Source organism: Anolis carolinensis, unplaced genomic scaffold, assembly GCF_035594765.1.
Source record: "Anolis carolinensis isolate JA03-04 unplaced genomic scaffold, rAnoCar3.1.pri scaffold_14, whole genome shotgun sequence".
Classification (NCBI taxonomy): Eukaryota; Metazoa; Chordata; class Lepidosauria; order Squamata; family Dactyloidae; genus Anolis; species Anolis carolinensis.
This window is the reverse complement of record NW_026943825.1, coordinates 13744638-13762530: the sequence shown is the minus strand read 5'-3', so window position 1 is coordinate 13762530 and position 17893 is coordinate 13744638. Positions and strand designations below refer to the sequence as shown.

The window sequence follows — 17893 nt, the reverse complement described above, 5'->3', positions numbered from 1 at the left end:
GGTTCCGTACTTTGCACTTTAACAACACAACCGTTCAATGCTAAGGCTTCCCCGTCTGCGCATGGTTCCATACTTCACGCTTTAACAACACAACCGTTCAATGCTAAGGCTTCCCCGTCTGCGCAGGGTTCCATACTTCACGCTTTAACAACACAACCGTTCAATACTAAGGCTTCCCCGTCTGCGCAGGGTTCCATACTTCACGCTTTAACAACACAACCGTTCAATGCTAAGGCTTCCCTGTCTGCACAGGGTTCCGTACTTTGCACTTTAACAACACAACCGTTCAATGCTAAGGTTTCCCTGTCTGCACAGGGTTCCGTACTTTGCACTTTAACAACACAACCGTTCAATGCTAAGGCTTCCCTGTCTGCGCAGGGTTCCATACTTCACGCTTTAACAACACAACCGTTCAATGCTAAGGCTTCCCCGTCTGCGCAGGGTTCCATACTTCACGCTTTAACAACACAACCGTTCAATGCTAAGGCTTCCCCGTCTGCGCAGGGTTCCATACTTCACGCTTTAACAACACAACCGTTCAATGCTAAGGCTTCCCACCAAATGGAACTAACTGTACAGGAGAGTCTACTGAACAAGCCAGTCCCTGCTACACGCCAGTATGGCCATCTGTTGAGGAGTTACGAAGGCGGCGGCATTACTTTTCATTCAACCTCCATATTCTGCCTTGGTCAAACCACACCTGGAATTGTACTGTGTCCCACTCTGGGAACCACAATTGAAGGGAGATGTTGACAAGCTGGAATGTGTCCGAGGGAGGATGACTCAAAGGATCAAGGATCTGGAGAACAAGCCCTATGAGGAGCGGTTTAAAGAGCTAGGCATGTTTAGCATGCATATGAGAAAGCTCAGAGATAGGAGACATGAAGTCATAGGGAGGAAGAAGCAAGCATGTTTTATGTTGCTCTGGAGACTAGGACACAAAACTACAGGAAAGGAGATTCCACCTGAACATCAGGAGGAACTTCCTCACTGTGAGAGCTGTTCAGCAGTGGAACTCTCTGCCCCAGAGTGTGGTGGAGGCTCCTTCTTTGGAGGCTTTTAAGCAGAGGCTGGATGGCCATCTGTCAGGGGTGCTTTGAATGCAATTTTCCTGCTTCTTGGCAGAATGGGGTTGGACTGGACGGCCCACCAGGTCTCTTCCAACTCTAGGATTCTATGATTCTTAATGCGTCCCCGTCTGCCTTCCCAGGTGGACCAAGGCGGGAAGCCCATCCTGACCGACTCCTGGAGCACCTTCCTCAAGGCCCGACTCGTGTGCGGACACCCCAACGAGCCCATGCGCTTCCACCGCCTCCGGGGCGCCTTCGTCTTCCGAAAGGAGGAGAAAGGCGAGGCCGTTCTCTATGGCGTCTTCTCCAGCACTTGGTGAGGGACAGGGAGCCTCACTCACATTTATCTATCTCTACCTCTATATCTATTTTTCTATTTATCCATATCCATATACATCTATCTCTCTATTTAAAAAAAGTATGTATTTATGTCTATTTGTATCACAAAGGCTATTGCTGGGTGAAGTGGCCCTCTGTGGTGTCACTGGATCGATTGCTGCTAGGTGAACGATTGGCTGTTGCTAGGTGAAGTGGCCCTCTGTGGTGTCACTGGATTGACTACTGCAAGGGGAAGGACTGGCTGTTGATGGGTGAAGTGGCCTGCTGTGGTGTCACTGGATTGAATATTGTTAGATGAAGGGTTGGCTGATGCTAGGTGAAGTGGCCCATCGTGGTGTTGCTGGATTGATTGCTGCTAGGTGAAGGGTTGGCTGTTACTGGGTGAAGTGGTCCATTGTGGTGTCGCTGGGTTGACTGCTGCTAGGTGAAAAGTTGACTGTTGCTGGGTGAAGTGGCCCGCTGTGGTGTCACTGGATTGAATATTGCTAGGTGAAGCATTGGCTGATGCTAGGTGAAGTGGTCCATTGTGGTGTCGCTGGATTGACTGCTGCTAGGTGAAGGGTTGACTGTTACTGGGTGAAGTGGCCCATTGTGGTGTCACTGGATTGAATATTGCTAGGTGAAGCGTTGGCTGATGTTAGGTGAAGTGGCCCGCTGTGGTGTCGCTGGATTGACTGCTGTTAGGTGAAGGGTTGGCTGTTGCTAGGTGAAGTGGCCCATTGTGGTGTCGCTGGATTGACTGCTGTTAGGTGAAGGGTTGGCTGATGCTAGGTGAAGTGGCCCATTGTGGTGTCGCTGGGTTGACTGCTGCTAGGTGAAAAGTTGACTGTTGCTGGGCGAAGTGGCCCGCTGTGGTGTCGCTGGATTGACCGCTGCTAGGTGAAGGACTGGCTGTTGCTGGGTGAAGTGGCCCGCTGTCTTCTCAGAGATGGAGAAGGTAGTCGGGTATCAGTCTCAATTAGTCCCACGAAATACTAGGGATTTGCTGTATCTGTGTTTCTTTTCCGAAGGGGTTCGTCGGCCGTTTGCTCGTACTCGATGAAAAGAGTCAGCTCCCTCTTCAAGACATCCGGCTTCAAAGGGTTTTCTGGAAGCTTACCCAACCCCAGACCTGGAACGGTAGAGTATACCTTCTTTTCCAAAGTCAATAATGCCAATAATATTATTGTTATCATTGTTATTAATACTGTTTGTTGCACTCCAGGCTTGGAAATACCTATGACCACCGCACCACACAAGAGTCCATGAATTAAGCAAATAACTTATAGTAGAAAACATATAAAAAGCATATAAGCATCAGGAATAAGAAAGGAAGATATAAAATTCAACGGTTTAGCTACAAGTGATAACCAAACAATAATCCTAAGGTCTCATAAAGTTCCAGAGGCGGCAAAGTGCAGAAACAGCCAGGAATCACAGATACAGCGTAAATCCACAATCAGGAAGGTATAACTAGTAAAACTTGGACAAGTTGTTTACTTTAAGGTCAGTTCAGGCAATGCTGTGTTAGAGTGAGAAGCTAAGCCTGAGTCCTCTTGTTCCTGGTTCAAGTCAAGCTTTGATTTTGGAAGTTTCTATGTTCCTGTTCATGCTCTTATCTGTAACCAATTTTCTTCTCCAAGCCATTGTTTAATTTTATTTTCTCTTACCGTTCCCTCTCTATCATATAGTTGTTCTAGTCTCTCTATTCCTTTTTCCTTCAATATTTGAATACTTCTATTCATATTTGATTCCTTATCCTTATTAATTATCCATACTGTTGACATTTTAGATTTTAAGCTACTTATTCTCCCTTGCCATTTCTTCCACACTTGCATTGTTCCTTTCATTGGTCCTATTAATTTATCTATATTTCTCTTATCCCATTTTCTAAAGATTATTTCTTCACAATTAACTCCATTCATTTCCTTTTCAAATCTCACCCATTTTTTTATTTGTCACTTGTAATTCTATCGCTCTTTCGATTTGAAAGGCATCACTATATAGCTCTAGGCATGGACAGCCCCATCCCCCTTTCATTTCTTTTGCAATTATCAATTTTTTCCTTACTCTTGGTCTTTTCCCCCCTTCAACCCAATAATTTAGTTTCCTATCCCATTCCTTTAATTTTGCCATGGGAGGAATTCCTGGGAGAGCCTGAAATAAATACATCATTTTTGGAATTATCAATATTTTCTGGAAGGAGGAGTTGAGATTGAACCTGTATGCGGACGATGCAATCATTTTAACACAGAGACCAAGGGAAATGATTAAATCAATGAAAATAATATTGAGGGAGTTTAAAAAAGTACCAGGGCTATCAGTAACTATGGAGAAATCAGAGATATTATTTATTAATATGCCCCCGAAGGAACAATTAGAGATAAGGAAGGAATCAGGATTAAAATTGGGTATTAAAAAGATGAAGTATTTGGGAATTTGGATATTTAAGACACTTGATAAAATAATAGATGGAAATTATAGAATGGCATGGAAGAGAATGTTAAAACAAATGAGTAGGTGGAAGAATAAAAATTTGAGACAGATGTCTAGGATAAGGGCATCGAACGAAGACTTTTGTTGATCTTCATAGCTCAAGAGTAGGTGAGTTTCCATTGGAACCCTCCTTATCACTCATCTCTTCACTTGATTCCTTGTCTGCTGTTGCTGCTTCTGACTCCCCTAATGCCCTTGAGGCCCTGCACTTTCCGAGCCAGTTTTCTCACAGAGAGAATAATCATTTCTCAGACTTGAGAGCCCATCACTTTGTGCAACAGGAAAGCTCACAATCCTCTCTAAACCATCAGTTTAACCATCAGCCCCTGGTGACTGATCTACAACACTGTTTTCCCATTTGCTTGGCTAACCTTTGCCTGTTTCCTTTTTCCTTGTTGCAGTGCGTCCCGCCAGAATCCACCCACCTTTTGCCCAGCCGGACTTTGTCGTTCATTAAGGAGCACCCCGAACTGGACGTGGTGATCTACCCCGACGAAGAGCGTCCCCTCTACGTCCTCCAGAATAACGACACATACACCCACGTGGTTGTGGACCAGGTGCGGGACGCCAGCAACGTGTCCTACGATGTCCTTTACCTGGGGACAGGTGAGCTTAAGAGGAAGGATGAAGAGGAGTGTATCTCTTTGGTGTGGGAATAGTTATAGACATGTGATTGGACTGAGCATGTTAAGACACAGGACTCCATTTTGTAGTCAGTCTGTTCTACACCTCAGTGGAAGTGGATGTGTATGCTTTACATCTCAGTGGAGGTGGATGCCTGTTTGCATCACACCTCAGTGGAGGTTGGGAAGCACCGTCATGGCCAATTTGGCTTGGATTGGATTCCAATTGGCAACAGTGTGTGAGAGAGAAAATGAAATGCACAGATATAGATGGGTGACACTTGGCTTGGAAGCAGTCCATGTGAAAGTCTTGGGCCCGGGCTGTGGCGCAGGCAGGAGAGCAAGCCAGCTGCAATTAACTGCAATGAATCACTCTGACCAGGAGGTCATGAGTTCGAGGCCCGCTCGGAGCCTATGTTTGTTTGTCTTTGTTCTATGTTAAAAAGGCATTGAATGTTTGCCTATATGTGTAATGTGATCCGCCCTGAGTCCCCTTCGGGGTGAGAAGGGTGGAATATAAATGCTGTAAATAAATAAATAAATAATAGGTGACCAGAAACTAATCATGAGCCAACAGTGTGGTGTGGCAGCGAAAAAGGCCAATGTGATTCTAGGCTGCATCAATAGGAGTCTTAATGTCTAGATCAAGGGAGGTCATAGTCTCACTCTATTCTGCTTTGGTCAGATCTCACCTGGAATATTATGCCCAGTTTGGGGCACCATAGTCCAGGAAAGTTATGGACAAGCTGGAAAGAGTTCGGAGAAGGAAAACTATGAATCCCTCTAAAGGAGTGGCTTAGGGAGCTGGGGATGTTTAGTTTGGAAAGGACAAGGCAAAGTGTCATGAAAGAGAAGGACTTGGAATGGACACCTTGGTTGTCTTTGTGAACGCAACCTCCGCTTTGTCTCCGTTCGGTAGCCAAAGGGAAGATCCACAAAGTGCTCCGAAGCAAAGACCAGACGGTGATCATCGCCGAGATCAGTCCCTTCAAGGAACAAGAGCCCATCTCTTCAATGATCCTAGATGCCAGCACGGTAAGAATGGCCAAAAAAACTTATTTTTAAAAAAGGAGGAAAAGAGATTCTACCTAAACATTATTGGAAAAGCATGACCTTGTTAGAAGTCAATTCTTCGTGGTATTCAAAAGCATTCATGTAATGGCGCACAGGTAACTCAGCTGTTAGACTGAAGAACCATGTCTTTGAACTGCCAAGGACAAAGACATGACACTAAAATATATATATTTGGTTTGCAGAGGATGATTGCTTCTTTGAAGTTGAAATTGTAATTGCCCCAAAAGTTATACACTCCCTTGAAACCTCTTAGTTTAAAATATGCACTCAGAGATAAAAACAATGTCTTCTTTGGAAAATAACGTATCTTGTTTACTCACAAATATCTTGTATTAATTCACCATACAGGCACATTTCTAATTTAAGTTTGGTTATAGATAGAATGGGTGTTGAATATACAGAGTATCATTCTTAATCGATAGTCCATAGTCTTTATGTATAGTCTTTGTGTACTCACTGAAGTCCATAAGTTATACTTCTCTATTGCAATCCAAACAGGCATCCACCTCCACCGAGGTGGAGAACAGACAGGCACTAACCTCCACTGAGGTGCAGTAACAGACTGATTACAAAATGGAGTTCTGAGTCTGAACATGCTCAGTACAATCATGTCTATAACCATTCCCACACCAAAGAGGCACAGTCAAGCTGGCAAATCAACATACACATAGAATACAGGTTAGCAAATACAGTAGAGTCCCACTTATCCAACATTCTGGATTATCCAACGCATTTTTGTAGTCAATGTTTTCAATACATTGTGATATTTTGGTGCTAAATTCGTAAATACAGTAATTACTACGTAGCATTACTGCATATGGAACTACTTTTTCTGTCAAATTTGTTGTATAACATGATGTTTTGGTGCTTAATTTGTAAAATCATAACCTAATTTGGTGTTAAATAGGCATCTCCTTAATCTGTCCTTGTTATCCAACGTATTCGCTTATCCAACGTTCTGCCGGCCCATTTATGTTGGATAAGTGAGACTCTACTGTATATACATTAATAAATAATGGTCATGTACGTGTGATTTATTGTTATAATTGTATTATTTTACTTTGTTTAATAATGTGTATTATGTTGTTATGTAATGTTTGTGTTTGCTTTTATGACTGTAAACCGCCCTGAGTCCCATCCGGGAGATAGGGCGGTATATAAATAAAGTTTTTATTATTATTATTATTATTATTATTATTATTATTATTATTATTATTATTTTATTATGACACAGCAAACAAGATAGATATGCTGGATTACCTATCACAAAATCACAAGTCGAACACTTCCCAAGTGTCTAGGACTGTGTGATGTATTTTCGGATGATGCGCGCAGATCCCAGCAGGGTGGCCTTTTGCAGTTGGCAGATCGTAATTTTGTCAATGTTATTATTATTATTATTATTATTGTCGAAAGGTTTCATGGTTGGAATCACTGGGTTGCTGTGAGTTTTCCAGTATGATACAGCAAACAAGATATAGATGCTGGATTTCGTAATAACAAAATCACAAGTCGAACACTTCCCAAGTGTCTAGGACTGTGTGATGTATTTTCGGATGATGCGCGCAGATTCCAGTAGGGTGGCCTTTTGCAGTTGGCAGATCGTAATTTTGTCAATGTCTGTTGTTTCCAAATGCCGGCTGAGATCTTTTGGCACGGCACCCAATAATAATAATTATAAATAGTGAAAGGTTTGGGAGGTTGCTATTTCCAACATGCTGATGTCAAGAGTCATTAGGCAGTGGAATATGTGTGATGAACTGTCCTTCTCTGGAGGTTTTTCAGCAGAAATTGGATGATCATCTGTCGGGAGTGCTTGGATTGTGCCTTCCTACCTTGCAGAAGGGGGTCAGACTGGATGGCCCTTGGGATCCCTTCCAATTCTAGGATACTAGATGTGAAACCTTTAGTAAACAACTGCCTATGAGTGATTTGGGGCGTTTTCTTCCCGGCAGAGCCACTTGTACGCCGACACCAAAGCGGAAGTCACTCGCCTGCCGCTGGCTGACTGCGATCCGTACAGTGAAAACTGCTGGAAATGCGTCCTGGCCCGCGATCCGTACTGCGGGTGGGATATGGATGGGAGGAAATGTTCAGCCGTATCCCAGGATGAAAGCCACACTGGCAGGTCAGACCCCAAAACCACAATATGGGAATAAGGAAGTGTGGAGGGGAGACACTCTTGCCTGACCCACAGGTTGGTCACCTTCTCAAACCCGTTGTGTTTCCTCATGAGTTCCTCTGACTTTCTTCATCCATAGGTTGCTTCAAAGCTTGGACTCCACAAATACAACATACGTGTGCGAAGCTGCGGAAGGTATGTTGATGCTGCAGAACATTTCCACTCCATGATCCAGCTGGGTCATTTCTGTCATGTCAGGACACCAAGATAGCACATAATAATAACAACAACAACAACAACAACAACAACAACAACACATAGTCCTAGACGCTTGGGAAGTGTTTGACTTGTGATTTTATGATACGAAATCCAGCAGGTCTATCTTGTTTGCTGTGTCATAATAAAATAATAATAATAATAATAATAATAATAATAATAATAATAATAATAATAATAATACATCACACAGTCCTAGACACTTGGGAAGTGTTCGACTTGTGATTTCGTGATACGAAATCCAGCATGTCTATCTTGTTTGCTGTGTCATAATAAAATAATAATAATAATAATAATAATAATAATAATAATAATAATAATAATAATAATACATCACACAGTCCTAGACACTTGGGAAGTGTTCGATTTGTGATTTTGTGAAACGAAATCCAGCATATCTATCTTGTTTGCTGTGACATAATAAAATAATAATAATAACAACAACAACAACAACAACAACAACACATAGTCCTAGACGCTTGGGAAGTGTTTGACTTGTGATTTTATGATACGAAATCCAGCATGTCTATCTTGTTTGCTGTGTCATAATAAAATAATAATAATAATAATAATAATAATAATAATAATAATAATAATAATAATACATCACACAGTCCTAGACACTTGGGAAGTGTTCGACTTGTGATTTTGTGATACGAAATCCAGCATATCTATCTTGTTTGCTGTGACATAATAAAATAATAATAATAATAACAACAACAACAACAACAACAACAACACATAGTCCTAGACGCTTGGGAAGTGTTCGACTTGTGATTTTGTGATACGAAATCCAGCATGTCTATCTTGTTTGCTGTGTCATAATAAAATAATAATAATAATAATAATAATAATAATAATAATAATAATAATAATAATAATAATAAAAATAATACATCACACAGTCCTAGACACTTGGGAAGTGTTTGACTTGTGATTTTATGATACGAAATCCAGCATGTCTATCTTGTTTGCTGTGTCATAATAAAATAATAATAATAATAATAATAATAATAATAATAATAATAATAATAATACATCACACAGTCCTAGACACTTGGGAAGTGTTCGACTTGTAATTTTGTGATACGAAATCCAGCATATCTATCTTGTTTGCTGTGACATAATAAAATAATAATAATAACAACAACAACAGCAATAACAACAACAACAACAACAACAATGGCATGACTACATGGAGGTAACGGTGCTCCATGCAGTCATGCCAGCTACATGACCTTGGAGGTGTCTACGGACACCTTTTCCTGTCAAATTTGTTGTATAACATGATGTTTTGGTGCTTAATTTGTAAAATCATAACCTAATTTGATGTTTAATAGCCTTTTCCTTAATCTCTCCTTAATATCCAACATATTCGCTTATCCAACGTTCTGCCGGCCTGTTTACATTGGATAAGCGAGACTCTACTGTATATACACACGTGTGTGCGCGCGCACACACACACACATATAGGTTGATACAACAAAAAGAAAAGAAAAACAAAGTCCTAATTAGAGGGAGAGGAATGATTGCTTTTATCCAATTGCTGCCAGTTAGAAGGCTAAGCTCCTCCAATTTGGTCTCCTAGCAACCCAATAAAAAATAATAAAAAACACTAAAAATAATTAAAAACACTAAAAAATTAATACAATAAAATACTATAATAACAGAAAATAACTTAAAATAATACAAGAAAATAATAAAATATAATAAATAAAAATAACTTACAATAAATATAATTTAAAAATACAAATAACGTCAAATAAAAATTACACAACAATTTTTAACCAATACCACCACCACTTTGCCACAGCAACGCGTGGCCGGGCACAGCTAGTTTATATATATACATGTACGCATATCTACATGTGCACACACACATACACACATATATATGCATGCATACACACAGATACATATAGTTTGCTATAAACTGAGTTCCACACAGAAAACTAGTTTGCTGTGAACTGAGCTTTGTCCTCATTTACCTTTTCCCCTTTTCTCTCTCGTCGGGCTTTGAAGCCAAACTAGCCCAAGAGGCTCTGAAGAAGGTGAGTGTGGACCCCACCAGCTACATCTACCTGCCGTGCCCGTTGAGATCCCACCACGCCATCTACACCTGGGTCAAAGACGACAAGACGTACCCCTGCGCCATGGACGAGCAGTCCTGCACCCTGCGCTTCGGGGAGAGCACCCCCATGGACCAGGGGGTCTTCAAGTGCACTGCCAAGGAGGAGGGCTTCCAGGAGGAAATCACCGCCTTCAAAGTCACGCTCAACGCCGGCAGGGTCTCGGAGGTCTCCTTGATCGCGGTGGGTGCCGGCATCGTGTTCCTCACCATCACCATCCTCTTACTATAGGCCGCTTCGATACGGAGCCGCTTCGATCTCATCACACTGCCAACTCCGACGTTTCCCCCTTTGAAAGAATCGGACCGTTCGTTTGTTCCTGCACCAATCGCCTTGGATGAAAACGCGCTTCACGCCACAAAGCGGGATTCTCCGTCGCTCCCGAATCCGCGGCCTTTTTTTCTTTACTCTCACCGATTCCTTTGTGGTCTTTTGTTTGGAGTTGCAGCCCAGTCCTAGAATTTATTTTTGAAACACGGTTCTCCAAATGGAGACGCCATCGTTCTTGAATCGGGACGTTTTGACCACACGTAAACACAAATGTTCCAGCACCAAACTCCGACGTTTTCCCCCTTTGAAAGAATCGGACCGTTCGTTTGTTCCAGCACCAAACGCCTTGGACGAAAACGCACTTCACGCCACAAAGCGGGATTCTCCGTCGCTCCCAAATCCGCAGCCTTTTTTCTTTACTCTCACTGATTCCTTTGTGGTCTTTTCTTAGGAGTTACAGCCCAATCCAAGCATTATTTTGTCAAAAAAATAACTCCCTTATTTATTTGACCAACAGTTTTGGAAAACGCACATATTCAAGTTGCACTTCGCACACGACATGTTACATATCTGTTGTGGATCGTGTTTGTAACGCCCCAAGGCTTTTTGCATGTGCTTCACCGTGGGCAAATTGTTACCGCTTGCCGGCACAAAAATAGGTTATGGACCAACCACGAAGGAGTCAAATTATGTGGCATAATAAAGCTTCCAGCTGTCAACTACCATCGGGAGCAAGAATGAGCCGATTCTGCCTTGTTTCATCTGCCTTTGTCCGAATGAACACTTTCGGCGGCTTCGACCTGTCGCCGAATGCCAGTTATTCAGGTCGAAAGTGTGCCATCGTAAAGACTCCGCTTATATAATCTCGTATCCTAAAAAAGCATGCCGTCGATACATCGTATCCCAAGAAAAATCCTTGAAACGGTGGACCGAGCAGAGAAAAATTGGTCACGAAGAAAGGAAAAGAATACAGATTTGGACAGAACGGAGCCAATACGGGTGCAAGAAGCTTGTGTTCGAGCCATGAGATCTTTGGAGAAGACGGGAGAATTGTGGGTTGCAGTACACACTTTGTGTATTTGCAGTACACAAATATAATTGACTAGGACGTTAAAATGTATATACCAATTCCTCGGGAAGAATAGTGGAAGAAAGCCATTGCCTCCAAGCCAATGACAAGACAAGACTGGTTCCTCTTCAAAGACAAATCACTTATTATAATGGGGAGCAGTTTAAAACTTTCTTGTTTACAAGGGAGAGTGGGTCCATTATGTTGCATGACATTCCATTCACACGCTTGCACACGTCTCCTCTATTACGACAGACAGTAAGTGGAATGGAGCAGGGTCAATGGGATGTATATTTAAGACCGTGATATAAAAGATTCCCAAAAACGATTGGCCAACGTCTCTCTTCAATAATAGATGATAAATACAAACCTCACGACCTCTGAGGATGCCTGCCATAGATGTGGGTGAAACGTCAGGAGAGAATGCTTCTGGAACACCGCCAGACTGCCCAGATAACTCACAGCAACCCAGTGATTCCAGCCATGAAAGCCTTTGACAATAATAATGATGATGATGATGATAATAATAATAATAACAACAACAACAACAATGCATCACACAGTCCTAAACATTTGGTAAGTGTTCGATCTGTAATTTTGTATTACGAAATCCAGAATACATATCTTGTTTGCTGTGTCATACTGGAAAATTCACAGCAACCCAGTGATTCCAACCATGAAACCTTTCGACAATAATAAAATAATAATAATTATTATTAATAATAATAATAATAATAATAATAATAATAATAATAATAATAATAATGCATCACACAGTCCTAAACATTTGGTAAGTGTTCGACCTGTGATTTTGTATTACGAAATCCAGCATATATATCTTGTTTGCTGTGTCATACTGGAAAACTCACAGCAACCCAGTGATTCCAACCATGAAACCTTTCGACAATAATAATAATAATAACATTGACAAAATTACGATCTGCCAACTGCAAAAGGCACTGGGATCTGCACACATAATCCGAAAATACATCACACAGTCCTAGACACTTGGGAAGTGTTCGACTTTTGATTTTGTGATACGAAATCCAGCATATCTATCTTGTTTGCTGTGTCATAATAAAATAAAATAAAATAATAATAATAATAATAATAATAATAATACATCACACAGTCCTAAACATTTGGTAAGTGTTCGACCTGTGATTTTGTATTACGAAATCTTGTTTGCTTGTTTACTGTGTCATACTGGAAAACTCACAGCAACCCAGTGATTCCAACCATGAAACCTTTCGACAATAATAATAATAATAATAATGCATCACACAGTCCTAAACATTTGTTAAGTGTTCGACCTGTGATTTTGTTATTACGAAATCCAGCATATATATCTTGTTTACTGTGTCATAATGGAAAACTCACAGCATCCCAGTGATTCCAACCATGAAACCTTTTGACAATAATAAAATAATTAATAATAATAATAATAATAATAATAATAATAATAATAATAATGCATCACACAGTCCTAAACATTTGGTAAGTGTTCGACCTGTGATTTTGTATTACGAAATCCAGCATATATATCTTGTTTGCTGTGTCATACTGGAAAACTCACAGCAACCCAGTGATTCCAACCATGAAACCTTTCTACAATAATAATAATAATAATAATAATAATAATAATAATAATAATAATAATGCATCTCACAGTCCTAAACACTTGGTAAATGTTTGACCTGTAATTTTGTGATACGAAATCCAGCATATATATCTCATTTGCTGTGTCATACTGTGTCTTTGTGTCAATAATAATAATAATAATAAACATTTATTTATATACCGCTCCATCTCGAGAGGACTCAGGGCGGTTTCCAGCATGTACAAAACAGTCAGTTGTCAAAACAACATACAACGGCATGAACGCACAAACATAATAAAAACAATATAAAACAGTGGTGAAAAGAGTTAAATCTAAAAGGAACACAGTTACATTACCAATTCAAGTTTGCTCTGGATGCGTCATTAATGGGTTTCAGTGCACTCTCTGGCTGTAGGGTAAACTACAACTCCCACTATGGTGAGTCAGTCCCTTCAAACCCCTCCAGTAGGTTGAGTGAGTCATGGGGGTAATAATAATAATAATAATAATAATAATAATAATAATAATATTGAACTTCAAAGACTTGGCAGAAACAAGTGCAGGTGGTCCCAGTGGTGATCGGCACACCAGGTGTTGTGCCAAAAGATCTCAGCCGGTATTTGGAAACAATAGACATTGACAAAATTATGATCTGCCAACTGCAAAAGGCCACTCTGCTGGGATCTGCGTGCATCATCCGAAAATACATCACACAGTCCTAGACACTTGCGAAATCCAGCATATCTATCTTGTTTGCTGCGTCATAATAAAATAATAATAATAATAATAATACATCACACAGTCCTAGACACTTGGGAAGTGTTCGACTTGTGATTTTGTGATATGAAATCCAGCATATCTATCTTGTTTGCTGTGTCATAATAAATAATAATAATAATAATAATAATAATAATAATAATACATCACACAGTCCTAGACATTTGGGAAGTGTTCGACTTGTGATTTTGTGATACGAAATCCAGCATATCTATCTTGTTTGCTGCGTCATAATAAAATAATAATAATAATAATACATCACACAGTCCTAGACACTTGGGAAGTGTTCGACTTGTGATTTTGTGATATGAAATCCAGCATATCTATCTTGTTTGCTGTGTCATAATAAAATAATAATAATAATAATAATAATAATAATAATAATAATAATAATAATACTTTATTTATATACCACCCTATCTCCCGGATGGGACTCAGGGTGGTTTCCAGTCATAAAAACAACACAAACATTACATAACAACGTAATCAACAACAACAACAGCTCTTTATTGATTAGTCAGTTTTGACCATATCAAAACATATAAAACATACAAAACGTACACCCTTACCCACACATACAGTAAAATCATGTAAAACGGTAAAACCATGTAAAAACAGGGCATCCTGGCCTACTAGCCTACCAACCCACTCCTTGGTAGTTGTGCAAGTACAGAATAAAAAGATTAAAATTAAGATTAATTATTCCCTTAAGGTAAGGTTTAAGCGGGGACAAGGGTAAGTAAAACTAGTGGCTTGTCCATAGTAAAATTTTAAATTTGGATTTTGTTATTGGCATTAATATCACAGCTGTCCGCTTCCATCTTCTCGCGGATGGCCAGCGCTTTTTGTGTAAAAAGGGTCAGTTTTAAAATAGAGTTTTTATCTGAACCCTGTAGAAGGATGTGCAGTTTCTCCTTATTCTCTAAATGAGTGTGGTTCTCAAGCAGAGGCTCTAAATAGAGAGATCGAATCCTGTTGTAATAGGGGCATTTTAAGAAAAAGTGTTCTGAGTCCTCCACTTCTGCATCTGCCTTGTGGCACCCACAGGTTCTCTTTGTATAAGGGATATTCTGGCGTCTTCCTAGCTTAGACTTAATGTCGAGTTGCTCAAATCTAGCCCAGGTAAAAAGTTTTCTAATATATAGTCGGAGTGTAAAAAAGAGGTAGGTTTAACAACGTAATAACACATTATTAAACAACTAGCTGTGCCCGGCCACGCGTTGCTGTGGCAAAGTGGTGGTGGTATTGGTAAAAAATTGTGTAATTTTTATTTGACGTTATTTGTAATTTTTTAAATAAATTTTATTGTAAGTTATCTTTTTATTATATTTTATTATTTTCTTGTATTATTTTTAGTTATTTTCTGTTATAGTATTTTATTGTTTTAATTTTTTAGTGTTTTAAATTATTTTTTAGTGTTTTTTATAATTTTTTATTGGGTTGCTAGGAGACCAAGTTGGAGGAGCGTAGCCTTCTAACTGGCAGCAACTGGATAAAAGCAATTATTCCTCTCTCTCTCTAATTAGGACTTTATTTTTCTTTTCTTTTTGTTGTATCAACCTAGAGGCGTGGATGATGGGTTGTGTCGTCAAATTTTGAGGTTGGGGGGCCTGTAGTTTTGTTGTTTGTGACAACAAACAATAATAAACAATGTAGTTTTGTTGTTTGTGACAACACAATGCAAAAGGCTTGCCTCCTGGTTGTAACAACACAACCACACCACAAAACCACAATCCGGATGCACAAAACTCACAACAAACCATCGTGACTATAACAACACAACTAAACGCCCCAGAAATACGAAACTTGGCACAAAACTAAATGCCCCAGAAATACAAAACTTGACAACACAACGCAAAAGCCTTTCCTCCTGGTTGTAACAACACAACCACACCACAAAACCACAATCCGGACCCACAAAACTCACAACAACGCATCGTGACTATAACAAAACAACTAAACGCCCCAGAAATACGAAACTTGGCAACACAACACAAAAGCATTCCCTCCCGATTGTAACAACACAACCACACCACAAAACCACAATCCGGACCCACAAAACTCACAACAGTGCATCGTGACTATAACAACACAACTAAATGCCCCAGAAATACAAAACTTGGCAACACAGCACAAAAGCCTTGCCTCTCAGTTGTAACAACACAACCACACCACAAAACCACAATCCGGACCCACAAAACTCACAACAACGCATTGTGACTACAACAAATACAAAATTTGACAACACAACTCATCCACCTCCCCAATCCCTACATTCACACTTGGCCTCAAAAAAAAAACAATTACAATAATAACAATGACAACAACAACAACAACAACAACAAGAATCAACACCATCACAGGCAAGAAACAGCCAGGCACTGAGGCTGAGAGGCCAGTCAGTGCTACACTGGGCCTCCAAAAAACAATACAGTAGCATCTAACTTATCCAACATTCATGACCACTACAACAACAATAATAATAAACACCTTCACAGGCAAAACAAAAAAAAGACTATTGTAGCACAATGAAAATATAAACCGCACTCAGCAGAATCAGACATTACAACTAACAACAAACCAAAGACAACAGGGATCTCAAGCAATTATCAATCAACACAAAAATTGAAGAAGGTAACAGACTTCAAATACTACTACTAATGTGAGTATAAAGAAGGGTGGAGGTCACAGCATAAATACAACCTAATGTAGACTGACAAACACCACCAGACTAAGCCACAGCAACGCGTGGCCGGTGCTCAGCTAGTATATATATAGAAGTAAAATAATACAATTATAACAATAAATAACACTTACATGACCAGATCAAGGGGACGGGAACCATGGTTCTGTGTGCCAAGTGTGGTCCAGGTCCATCATTGCTGGAGGTCACAGTTTCCCTGTTTGTGGGTGAACTACAACTCCCAGAAAGGAAGGTCAGTTCTCCCCAAACCCCTTCAGTCATCCAATTTCAGTATTTTAGGTCTGTGTGCCAAGTTGAGTCCAGATCTATGGGTATTTGAGTTCACAGTGCTCTCTGGATGTAGGTGAACTACAACTCCCCCAAATCGGGTATACATGCCAAGTGTGGTCCAGATCCATCCTTGTTTGGGTTCATGGATGTAGGTGAACTACAACTCCTCTAAATCCCTTCAAAGACGGCCAGTATTTTTTCTTGGTCATGCGGTCTCTGTGTGGAAAGTGAGTTCCAGGTCCATCATTGGTGGAGTTCAGGGTGCTCTTAGACTGCAGGTGAACTATACATCCCAGTGTCTAGTGCAGGGGTCCCCAAACTTTGTAAACAGGGGGCCAGTTCACGATTCTTTGGACCGTTGGAGGGCCAGACTATAGTTGGCCACCGAGCAATAATAATAATAAAGAGGGTTGGAAGAGACCCCTTGGGCCATTGAGTCCAATCCCTTTCTGCCCTTGTGCACCGAAAGCACAAGCCAAGCACCTCTGAAAGATGGCCTCCCAGCCTCAATGTGAATAATAATAATAATAATAATAAAGAGGGTTGGCCACTGAGCAATTAATAATAATAATAATAATAATAATAATAATAATAATAATAATAATAATAAAGAGGGTTGGAAGAGACCCCTTGGGCCATTGAGTCCAATCCCTTTCTGCCCTTGTGCACCGAAAGCACAAGCCAAGCACCCCTGAAAGATGGCCACCAAGCCTCAATGTGAATAATAATAATAATAATAATAATAATAATAATAATAAAGAGGGTTGGAAGAGACCCCTTGGGCCATTGAGTCCAATCCCTTTCTGCCCTTGTGCACCGAAAGCACAAGCCAAGCACCCCTGAAAGATGGCCACCCAGCCTCAATTTTAATAATAATAATAATAATAATAATAATAATAATAATAATGAGGGTTGGCCACTGAGCAATAAATAATAATAATAATAATAATAATAATAATAATAATAATAATAATAATAAAGAGGGTTGGAAGAGACCCCTTGGGCCATTGAGTCCAATCCCTTTCTGCCTTTTTGCACCGAAAGCACAAGCAAAGCACCCCTGAAAGATGGCCACCAAGCCTCAATGTGAATAAT

The 17893-nt window shown here is 40.2% G+C and overlaps 1 protein-coding gene across 1 annotated transcript in view; it reads left to right on the top strand.

Annotated features, from left to right (window-relative positions):
* Positions 1-11775, top strand: part of LOC100561479 (semaphorin-7A) — a 37287-nt gene extending 25512 nt beyond the window's left edge. The window contains exons 9-15 of the mRNA XM_062964852.1: positions 1211-1386; positions 2420-2528; positions 4286-4490; positions 5427-5542; positions 7537-7709; positions 7843-7898; positions 10002-11775. Of these exons, the coding sequence (XP_062820922.1) occupies positions 1211-1386; positions 2420-2528; positions 4286-4490; positions 5427-5542; positions 7537-7709; positions 7843-7898; positions 10002-10339 (1173 nt within the window). The 3' untranslated portion in view covers positions 10340-11775. The remainder of the gene's footprint in view (positions 1-1210; positions 1387-2419; positions 2529-4285; positions 4491-5426; positions 5543-7536; positions 7710-7842; positions 7899-10001) is intronic.
* Positions 11776-17893: the final 6118 nt, after the last annotated feature.